The sequence below is a fragment of the Aspergillus thermomutatus genome (assembly GCF_002237265.1).
Source record: "Aspergillus thermomutatus strain HMR AF 39 chromosome Unknown NODE_459, whole genome shotgun sequence".
In the NCBI taxonomy this organism is placed as follows: Eukaryota; Fungi; Ascomycota; class Eurotiomycetes; order Eurotiales; family Aspergillaceae; genus Aspergillus; species Aspergillus thermomutatus.
Window position 1 is genome coordinate 1 of NW_020798509.1, and position 11,270 is coordinate 11,270.

The 11,270-nt window shown below is 52.3% G+C and overlaps 3 protein-coding genes across 3 annotated transcripts; 1 reads left to right on the top strand and 2 right to left on the bottom strand.

The window, feature by feature from the left end:
* Nucleotides 1-1,241: 1,241 nt before the first annotated feature.
* On the bottom strand, nt 1,242-2,949 carry CDV56_100377 (inositol-3-phosphate synthase INO1; the record flags this gene model as incomplete). Its single annotated transcript, XM_026753996.1, has 3 exons — nt 1,242-1,376; nt 1,428-2,190; nt 2,243-2,949. 3 exons carry the CDS (start codon nt 2,947-2,949, stop codon nt 1,242-1,244), a joined length of 1,605 nt encoding a protein of 534 aa, XP_026609623.1.
* Nucleotides 2,950-6,597: 3,648 nt separating this feature from the next.
* Nucleotides 6,598-9,106, top strand: CDV56_101205 (uncharacterized protein; the record flags this gene model as incomplete). Its single annotated transcript, XM_026754824.1, has 3 exons — nt 6,598-6,706; nt 6,766-6,900; nt 6,975-9,106. 3 exons carry the CDS (start codon nt 6,598-6,600, stop codon nt 9,104-9,106), a joined length of 2,376 nt encoding a protein of 791 aa, XP_026609624.1.
* Nucleotides 9,107-9,436: 330 nt separating this feature from the next.
* CDV56_101632 (glycerophosphodiester phosphodiesterase) lies at nt 9,437-10,426 on the bottom strand (the record flags this gene model as incomplete). The annotated part of the gene is made up of 2 exons (XM_026755251.1): nt 9,437-9,997; nt 10,055-10,426. The coding sequence occupies 2 exons, from the start codon at nt 10,424-10,426 to the stop codon at nt 9,437-9,439; spliced, it is 933 nt and encodes a 310-aa protein (XP_026609625.1).
* Nucleotides 10,427-11,270: the final 844 nt, after the last annotated feature.

An 11,270-nucleotide genomic window follows, 5' to 3' on the forward strand; every position in this document is an offset into this window, starting at 1 on the left:
ATCCACCCCCTCCCCAACACCTCCACCGACCTCCACACCCGCATCTACGCCAAACGCGAAGACCTCAACTCCGCCCTCGCCTACGGCGGCAACAAAACCCGCAAACTCGAGTACCTCCTCGCTGACGCCCTCGCCACCCGCTCCACCACCCTCCTCAGCATCGGCGGCGTCCAGAGCAACCACACCCGCCAGGTCGCCGCCGCCGCCGCCCACGCCGGCCTCACAGCCCGCCTCGTCCAGGAGCACTGGGTCGACTGGGCCGACGCGGGCTACGAACGGGTGGGCAACATCCAGCTGTCGCGGCTGATGGGCGCCGACGTGCGCCTGCACCCCGCCGGCTTCGGCATCGAGCACAAGAGCAGTCTGCAGGAGCTGCTGGCGGAGTGTGAGGCGCGCGGCGAGCGGCCGTACTATATCCCTGCGGGGGCGTCGGACCACCCGCTGGGTGGGCTGGGGTTTGCGCGGTGGGCGTTCGAGGTGCGGCTGCAGGAGCGGGAGATGGGGGTGTTCTTTGATGTGGTGGTTGTGTGTGCGGTGACGGGGAGTACTTTTGCGGGGATGATTGCCGGGTTCAAGTTGCTTGAGCGGATGTATCCTGGTGAGGGGAAGCGGCGGGTTATCGGGATCGATGCGTCGGCGAAGCCGGCGGAGACGAGGGCGCAGGTGCTGCGGATTGCGAAGAATACGGCGGCGAGGATCGGGCTGAAGGAGGAGGATATCACCGAGGAGGATGTCGTTCTCGACGAGAATTACCATGATGGTGTTTACGGGGTGCCTGGCGAGGCGACGATCAAGGCCATGGAGTACGCGGCAAGCAGGGATGCGTTCATCACTGATCCTGTGTATGAAGGGAAGAGCTTCGCGGGGTTGATTGATTTGGCGAAGAAGGGCGAATTCACTGGGAAGACCGTGCTCTACGCACATCTTGGGGGTCAGCCAGCTTTGAATGCGTATAGCGAGATTGGTAGGGCAAAGTAGGTGGCATCAGAATCTGCCTAGGTGGATGCATTCATGATTAGACGGGTTGCTGTCATCTGCCCTACATGGCTTCGGGTTGGGCAAGAATTCGATAAATATCAGTCTGCTGCTTCTTATTTCCAACATGATACGCAATGCAGAAAACTACAAGATCACCGAAAAAGGTGTGATTGAAATGGCAATCATATTAATGAGCGGCTATAGTTGGCTATTGATAGGCAGATGCGATAGCATGATAGCATGATCCGGAAGGACAGTGCTGTTTAGAAGAGCTTGTGCTCCAGAGTCATTTCAGAATCAGGCTGGAGACCAACACAGGCACGGAAGATGTTGGTCAGTGCCGAGCGCTGCTTGGCGAGAGCATTGACGACTGGGGTGCCAGGAGGAGTCAGAGGAGCCTGTAATCCATTAGTATATGCGCCACAGAAAGACAACATGAACACAAATACCTTGAGCATGTAGCTCAGAACGCTGAGAACACTGTGGAATCCCTTGTACTCGGCCTCATCTGCCGACTTCCAGGTGATACGAGTCATCATCTCAGCAATGACAACCAGGTCGATGATCAGAGGGGATGCAAGCAGAGAGTCCTCGCAGATGTTGAACAAGCTGATGGTCTGGTGGCCACCCATGAAGATCTCGGCGTAGTACTCATCCAGAGCACGCTTGTTGTCACCGACAGCGGGCATGTACTTGATGACAACAGTGTGGTCGGGGTGCTCGCCCTCCTTGTAGAGGAGGTGGTTGGCGGCAACCATGTCGTCAACAACATTGGACTTGGAGATCTCCTTGGAACGGAACTGCTTCTGAGAGCTCAAGTTCTTGCCGTCGTTGTTGCCCAGGTGGTTGTAGCTGGCAATGGAGGTGAGCTTGATACCGGCGTTGATCAAGAAGTCAACCAGAGCAGACTTCATCTTGGTCTGGCCAGACTTGAAGTCATCACCACCGATGAAGGCACCGTGCTTCTCAGCAAGCTGGATGGCACCGGGAACGAAAGTGTTCTGGGGCGATCCGTTGATGAAAGGAACGTTGTCCAGGATACAAGCCACCGCGAAAACGGTAGAAGGAGAGACCTCCAGGTGGCCGGTCTTGATGGCGTTCAGCAGGTCGTCCGCAGTGTCATTGACACCGGGAATGATATCGGCGTAGCGCTCGGTGTTGGCAGTCCACATGACAATGACCTTGTCCAGGCCGTTCTGAGCCTTGAAGTCACTATTGCATTTGTTAGCATCTCACATCATTGGATCAGGTTGGTTGCACTCACCGCATGTCCTTCTGGATGCGCTCGACGTGAGCCCAGCAGGCCTTGTCGCCCTCGATGACGTTGTCTGCACGGTCTTCCTGATTGGCGGCAATGAAGTCCGGATAGTAAATACTGGGCAAGGGCTTCAACTCGGCCATCTCCTTACGGACAAGCTGCTTGAGGGTTGGCTCAAGAACCTGGGCCCGATCCATGGCATCGGCAAGGTTCATGCTGCTGATGTCCCAACCGCCAATGACAAGATCATTGGGGTGGACCATGGGAAGCATGTCATGGAACGGAATGTTGATCTCCTCACCAGTCTTGCGATCGGTACCCAGCTTGACGGTGGAGCTCATGACAACGGAGCCGTAGTAGTTGGCAGCGCGCTCGCCTTCGCGGGTCTCCCAGACGAGGCCACGGCGGTTGGCAATGATACCAGCAGTCACAGTGGATCCGTTGTTTCCACCCCAACCGACCATCATCACACCAACCTTGCCGACCTTACGGTCAACCTTGAACTGGTAGTTGGTCACCTTGGGAGTGGCGACCATCTTGCCATCGGCATTGCGAGCAATGTCAGTGGTGTGATAAGCATACTGACTCTTGATCTCGTTGTCAGTGTATTCAACGTTGGGCGAGTTGACGGTGAAGAGAGGAGCGCTGGTGGCACGAGCCGACCCGTTCACGGCGCCATTGGCGGCAACATCCGAGCTTGCGTGGGGAGCCATTGCGTTGAAACTTGTCGGAACTTTGATTATTCTGCTAAAGCTCGAGTGATTTACTGGATGTACAGTGAACTATCCGGTGCTCCACCACGAGAGGATGAGCGCCGGCCGTTGAACGGGTGGTGACGCCTAGAGACAAAGCATGTCAGCTTGGATCAATTGTGACAATATTCACTCGCAAGTCGAGGAAAGAAAGCTCAATTGAGCTCCCTGACCTGGAGACGGGAAAACATCCAGGTATGACGGAGTACTTACGAGTTGAGAAGTGTGCCGAAAATTTTGACGGTTTTTAAGCGATCACGCCTCAGAGAGAGTGATCAGGAAGCTTAGAACCAGGAAATTCTTGGACTGGGGAACAGAAGCTGATGTACGATGTGTTGAGGGAGAAGGAAGAAAGACCGAGGGGGAGACGAGGGAAAACGGAAGGATATTTAAAGCGGACTACGACACTCCTTAGTCACGATGTCTCCCGCTCTGCTCCGCAACCCACTCCCCATCTCTGTGAATATTCCCCAAGGTTCTACGCCAATTAGCCCCGGGTTGACAGTAGTGACTTGCTAGTGAATAACGATGAAAACAGAAAGCAAGAATCAGTGAATATCTAGTCAGTTGCGGTGTGGATTACTATCATCAAAAGTACAGTGTCTCGTGCCCCTCCAGGTACCCCTCCATTAGTACCTACTGTCCATAATACTAATGTAATTGCCTTCGTACAGATCGAAGCAACACTTTGCTTTGTATATTCTTTCGGGATCTTTGCTCATTGATTGCTACCTGATCCTTGATAATCAATGGATAGTCGACTGTTGATGAAGCTCCCAACAAATTGCTGCCTGCGTGCCGAGCACACGCTGTTCCTCGCTAGACTACACTGACGCTAAGTTAACATTTATTATTCGAGGTTCCAAGAATGCAGGTCGGGCGCCACTGTTCCGTCAATCTCAATCTTTGCTGTCGTTTTTCAAAGCTAGTCCGCCTAGTCCTTTATCTACCACTGAACTCGCGAGCCACAGTGGACAAGTGACAGACTTCATGAATAGTGTCTCATGTCTTTTGATACTAGTAGTTCGACTGACAACTGACAACAGGCAATTGAGCACATGGAACGTGCCTAGATTGAGAATGTCTCTGAGAAAATGAGACAACGCATCGAGATCAGATTCAGGAGTAAAGGACAACATGTGGTCTGCGCTTGCATCGCTTGCGAACAGAGTGGGCCGAGTGTTATTGACCAGGACGAAAACAGTTTACTGTTGCAGTGTTGCTCCGCTTTGGAATTGGCGGTCTACGGAGTATGGATGGAGTACGGAGCAGATACGGAGAAGACTGGAGCTGGTCTTGGCCTCGCGGGGCCAGACTCGCCGTCTCGCACATTGAAAAACGCGGATGGTTCAATGAAGGCAAGCAAAGATCAAAGAATTTGATTCTCATGCTAGTACGGAGTATACAGAAGAGATATATTTATCAGAATTCGTGTACGAATGCCTGAAGACCGGGGAGGACGGAGTAAGGATGGCCCTCTTGATGGTGCTGCCCCTGGAATGTTGCGGTGTGCAGTAGGCGGGAAGCCCGGCTGGATGTTCCATGGTTACATTAACACGACGGCCTCACTCAGGTCATAATTGTTTATGCAAGCTTGAGATACAGTAATGCATCAATATGCCAGACTATCGCTAGATCCAAGTCCACTTTGCAGTCATAAACGTCCATTGTAAGAGATACGATGATAAACCACGGACAGTCATTCTAGTGCCCCAGCTCTTCTGCCTATGAGGTCTCAAGCTACTAGCTAATCATACAATCGCAAGACCGAGTTGATCGCGTGTATGAATTTAAGAGAATTTGTATGCGCTGTCTTTCAAAGTGCCGACTTGCCAGAAAGAGAACCGAGCTCCCCAACTCCTGAGCCTCGAATCCATGAGGGTGCTGGAATTCATCGAAGACTATCAGATGCCAGGGGCAATGGAGATGTGAGCTCATCGACTGAAAAGAGCCATCACAATCTGCATATTTGCCGATTGGTTAGGAGATGGAACGGCCACGAATATCTTCCTGCAGTTGAAGGAAGAGTCTCAAGACTCATCGATAGTTTGGTCTTTCATAGTTGAAGCTCAAGGTCGAAAAGTGATTTTCACGCAACCATGGTACAACCTGTATTTTGAATTTCAATCATCTGGAGTATCCGGCAATGTCTTGGTCTCTCAAAAATGCGGCAATCTGACCTTCCAGAAGCCTGGCCGGTGAGATGATATGCTCGAATCTGCAGTCATCCTCAACCGACTTGGAAGTCTCCGTTGATGTCCCGCGATCGACTCCTTATCCCACATCGTGACAGCTGAGTGCAGCTACCATCGCTGGTTAACTTTGCGCCCCTTGCCTCGAGGCGGAAGGCAGGTCCACATCTTTGCAGCGAAGGAAGCTATCACCTAAACACAAACGAAAGCCGCCCGAACAACCTCCAGAGGTGCCTGCAAGTAACCTCTGAGTCCAGAGTATTATGTCACAAGACAGATGAAGGATTCAGCAATAAGAGAGAGCATTGTTCCTAGGTAATCATATCAACATAAGCGGCAAGAAAACACAAGCTAAATGGATCAGGAATCACCCAAGAGGCTCGTGCACCATCAGGGTTGGATTATGGATACAACCTCAGAGTTTCGTACCAAAGAGGAACAGGGCTGATTTATTGACAGCCAATGGATTGACAGTAGAGTGACCAGTTGCCCCTGAGGAACGATCGGCGGCTTTGCAGTTTCGGTGGTTCTTGGTTCAGGGGTTGTCATGGAACTTCCTGAGAGGCCAAGGCACAATCATGAGTAAACCCGCAGCCTCCTCCAAACCCGGTTAGTCTCTCAATTAATTCGGACGAATTGAGTGATGTTCCATTCGATCAGAAACCCAGAATTATCTGAAAGAGTCATGGAAGGTCGGAAGGATTCAAGAAACAGAGGCCAATATGGTGTGTGGTTCATGGGAAAAGGGGCGTGAGTCCCCAGAAGGGCCAAAACGGAAAATATCATCACCCAATCAGAGATGGACGCCTCAGGCAAACCAAACATCTCGTAGCTTCGATCATTTACTTTAATCCGCCAACAGCCTACTTCTGCCGCGAGAAAAATACAGAAGATCAAAAGACTAACACAAGTTCAAGAACGCGTGTTATCCTGAGCTACTCCTGATTGGGGCCGCGCCGTAGAAAACAAAAGCACACTAAGTTCTGGATCGTCACACGAGGGCCATCATTCGCAGTTGGTCCCACTCGACAGAAACCCGGCCCTCCAACAGAACTGAACTATTATTATCATCCATTTTCCTCTTCCTCCACTCCTTGCAGTTTGACATGTACCTACTACTACTTCTATGCATCTCGAGCATTGATTATTGCGCTATTCCTGGTTTGGTTTGACGACTTTAACCGCAGGATTCGACCTGCCGGGCAATAAGAACAAGAAGAAGAAATATCAGTCTTCGATGCAAAACGAGCAGGGATCCCTACGTGTATGGTGACCAGTTTTGGTAGATCGAGCAAATCGAACAGATGACGGCTACTGCTTGATCGGAGGAATACATTCGCCTCTGTGCCTGTTTATCAATTCAATGAACGAACAATATCAGTGATCCGTATATCCTGTAGACCTCTTGTCGGTCGACATGGCGGGACTAATGGACGCGGGCCTGTTGCCCACCATCAAATGCTCCAACTGTGGGATGAGTGTCGAGATCTCGGAGATGGGAGATCATGTCTGCAAACCTGGGCCAGGTAGCTACTCGACTGTGAAATATATCAATTGTCTACCAGCGTTACTGACTCTGTCAAAGCACCTCCATCTCCGCCCCCTCCATCGCCTCCCCCGAAGTCCGACTCTGCGACAGTCTCGACACACTTGAGGAACCCGTCTGGACCCAGGCTGGGACGACCGGGGCCTCCACCGCGCATCGATCCCTTATTAGCGAGTATGTTATGGATACAGCGTCGAGGTTTTCTTTTCCAATCAAAAGACATGGACTGATGTGACTGAATCTACTAGATCGACCGTTCTTGCACCCCAACGAAGATCTATCAAAGAGTGAAAAGGACTCTCTGACCCCATCTCCACTTTCAGTATCAACAGGACAACGGTCGCCATATTTGCAGCAAAGGAACCGCATCTCCCCCTTTCTGGATGAACCTGATTCCCCTGATGTGATCAAACCAGTTGGCGATTTGCCGGCCTTCCCCTTGCCACGATCGATGTCCAAAAAACGAAATGCTTCTCTGTCTCAGTTGCAAATAGCCCAAACCGCACCACCAGTGCCCTCCCCACAATTTGCCCATGCGATGGGTAGAGAGGCTCCGCTGCCTCCACAGAGTGCGCGCCTGTCAGGGTTTGAGAGAGGACGTTCCCCCCCGCCTTCGACGAAACAACACGATGTACCTCCTGCTCAAGCATTCACCCATAGACATGGAGACTCGATTGACAGCAGGAGTAGTTACGGAACATCCGCCGCGAGTACTCGGTATGGCGAAAACAGCTCCAAGCGATCGACTGCCATGTCCAGTCGACGACCCTCATTCGGAAGTATTGCTCAAGAGTCACATCAATATACGGAAGAGGCATCATCTGTCCGCGCAACCCATCTAGAACCCTTGATTGAGCATTCGTCCTCAGTCGAGCAATCAGCTGGGACGGAAAGTCAGAAGCATGACGCAAAGGGCAACAGCTTCAGCGGCTTCGATTTCGGGGTAGCAACCGCCGAGAAACCATTTCCTGATCCATTGCGTGTATCATCTCACACGCATTCAGACCGTCTTAGCAGCACGCGAGGCTCCGCTGAGCTCTTCTTCCGAAGCCCATCGCAGAGTTCGTTTGGCTTGCCCGCTGACTGGCTTGATCCCGCTGAAGCACGATCGTCATCCTCGTCCTCCGCCAACGTGTCATACAAAGCATTCCGCCCCTCAGGGCCAGACCTTCTACAACCCGCCGTCCCGCAATCTGAGCCCAAGGAGGTGTCGAGGGAAGGCACACATGCGAGCAGTGAAAGCAATACCTCTGTTTCCAAGTTTGCTCGTGCTCTAGGACTCGATTTTCCCGATGCGGCAGACAACTCGACTTCTTCTGAGTCGTCGCCCTCTGAAACACGAAGCGGAACCTCGATTTCCAGTCTTCCTTCGGAAGCGAGCCTGTCAAGACGAAAGCCGTCAGAGACGAGCCGACTGGGAGTCGTCGAAGAGCTGCAGGCGAAGGGTAATCCGCAAACAATGCTGCCCGAAACCGAGCAGACCGAAAGTCCTATTGATCTCGAACCCCCACGAATTCCAGCTTCACTTTTCAGTCCCGACTCCCCAACCGACCCAGCCATCAGTCAAGGCAGTTTGTCATTGGTGGCAGAAAAGGCACCCAAAATTCCTCAGCAACCGCGCGAACCTCGAGTACCTCACGAAGCTCACGGATCTCGAGACGAGCCTCCAGTACGGCCCACGATTACTCGATCGGCGACAGAGCCCCCCGTTCGACCGCCAACTCGTTCAAAAGGGCGTTGTAGGGGATGCGGCGAGGCGATTTTGGGAAAATCAGTATCGTCCAAGGATGGCCGCCTGACTGGGCGATACCACCGCGAATGTTTCGTTTGCTGTCATTGCCGATCACCATTCGAGACGGCCGATTTCTACGTCCTGAATGACCGCCCATACTGTGCGCAGCACTATCACGAACTGAACGGATCCCTTTGCAGTGCATGCAACAAGGGTATCGAAGGCCAGTACCTCGAAACGAACGAGAGAAGCGGCCCTGGGCCGGCGGATCACAAAAAGTTCCACCCCGAATGTTTGACCTGTCGAACCTGCTGGATTCCTCTGAAGGGCGAGTACTTTGAATGGAACGGCAGAGTATACTGCGAACGCGATGCTCGTCGGGCTGCTGCGTCCATGTCGCCCCATCGCATGCGCCGACCGACCCTACCATCCTCCCCGTTGGCGGCACATCCCCCCAACTACCCCCCGATGCCTTCGGGGTATCCACGCAGCCCTGGCCCTGGCCCTGGCCCTGGTCCTGGCTTGGGCCCAGGTCCTGGTCCTGGCTCTCGTCGCCCTCCCGGAATGTTGGATGTGCCACGTGGGCCTTCCCCTGCGGGCGCCCGACGGTTCCCGGAAAGGCGGACGACCCGGTTAATGATGACATGATCTCCCATTTTTCTGTTCAATTTGTCCTGATGAACCAGGGACATCGTTGATCGAACCTTGGGCGAAAGTAATGCTCTACCCGCTCATCTTCGCGGTCTACATATTTTGGATTTATTTCACTCGTTCTTGATCCCGTCTGGACCGTTATATACCCTTGCTTTTTCACTTCAATTCTTCACATTTATTGTTCATACGCTATATATCCCCCACTGTCACTTCAGAAGCCCTGCCTTTCAGTCGATACTCTTGCTTGTGCATACTTGGTGTAACATACTTGGTATTCGGTCGGCCATGTGAATAGGATGTTTAATGATTAATGTGAACTCTTATCTACTCGCTCTTGTTTCGCTTCTCCAATTTAGACAACAATCTCCGTCGGAAGAGCCATCCAAACATGACTACCAGAAGCGAAATAGCCCATGCCTGGGCCCTCTGCGAAACAGTGACTTTCTCGCCGTCTCGAATCCCCAGCGGACTCGTACCCTTCGTCGCATCCAGTACCATAGCCCGACACCGTCCCGGATCATCCGTAATAACCCCATCGACCTTCCGATCGATCGACCACCGCATCAAACCCGGCTCGTTCACAGTCCACACAAACACCCGCCGACCCGCGGCGCGCGCTTCCACCAGAAACCCGCCCCCCATGCCCATCAGCACCTTCTGATTGACATTGACCGACGCCCCGCTCCCACGCAGAACCCGCCGCGCATACCACAGATCGAAGCAGATCAACGCAGTCTCGAAACCGGGGAGACGGCTCTCGCACAGCGGGAAGTACGCAGACGACCAGCACCCGAGCACGACGCGTTCCGACCACGGCGTAGAACAGGGCACCGACTCGAACGCCCGCACAAGAAGCGGTATGATCCGTTCGGGGAGATTATCCACCTATTCCGGTCAGTATCGTTGCACTCCGGTAGAATAGAATAGAATACTATACTGTACCTTGATATCCAACAACACCCACAACCGTTCCCACCCGGGCTCAGAAAGCAGCGCTAGGAAATCCACCAGCCGCGGCATCTGCACGTGCGGCGCCTGCGCGGTCTGCAGGGTCTGGAGCTCCTCCCACGGACACTCGTCGACGAACCTCTTCACCCCATAGCACCGCTCCAGCGAGCGATCATGGCAGAGCACGATGACCCCGTCGCGGGAGATGCGGAGGTCCGTCTCGATGGCGTCGCAGCCGGCGGCGGCGGCGGCGCGGAAGGCCTCGAGGGTGTTCTCGGGGTAGTGGGAGGATCGGGGGTTGGTGGAGCTTGGGTGTTTGGTTTTGCCGCGGTGGGCGATTGTCTGGGGTTTTGATGGAGGGCCCATGGTGTGGTTGTGATTCGGTTTGTGTAGAGTCTTGAAGCAGGATGGGATTCATGCTTGTTTATACCTTTACCATGATGTGCATGTGGGCCGGAGATAAAGGTCAGGGCCGAGGGTGGGTGGAGACCTGCATACCTATTACTGGTGGTGGGTGTGGATGCGTTGTTTTCCTGGTCGCCTGAAGACAACCACCCATTACTATTAGATAGATATTCTTGTGCTTGCATGAGGGAAAGTTTCTCACGTCAGCAGGGATAACGCTTGTGTCTTAGGATGGAATAAGCAAAAAGCTAATGATACAAGCAAGGTTTGACTTCTGGGTCATCTGGTATCTGTGCCATGCGCACCATAACCGTAGATATCACCGTAACCGTAGATTTCTCAACAAAATCATATTTTTGAGGCTATACTAGGGTTTATCTATCCAAAAAAAATCACCATTCTCATCTGCTGCCTCTGCTAATCTATTTAATACCTTATTCTCTTATATAGGTGCTGGTGGTGGCTTCTTACTATATACTTTCTCCTACTACCTTTATAATCTCTTCTCCTCCAGAACAGCCTCTTTGGCCTTCCTTACTGTAATTAATTAATTTATATTATATACTTTTAGTATACCATCTTAACTAAGTAGTTTAACCTATTACTTAATATATTTATACTATAGAGGTGCTTGTGCGGCCCTAATTAAGATATTTCTTATAGTAATATGCCTATATACTACTGTTACAGCACCAACGACGTTAGGCGGATATAACAGGCAGAATCAAGAAGCAACGACAGCCAGTCATTTAGGCAAGGACTGACCATGATGGATGCCTAAGGGAAAGGCGCAGCGGAATCACTA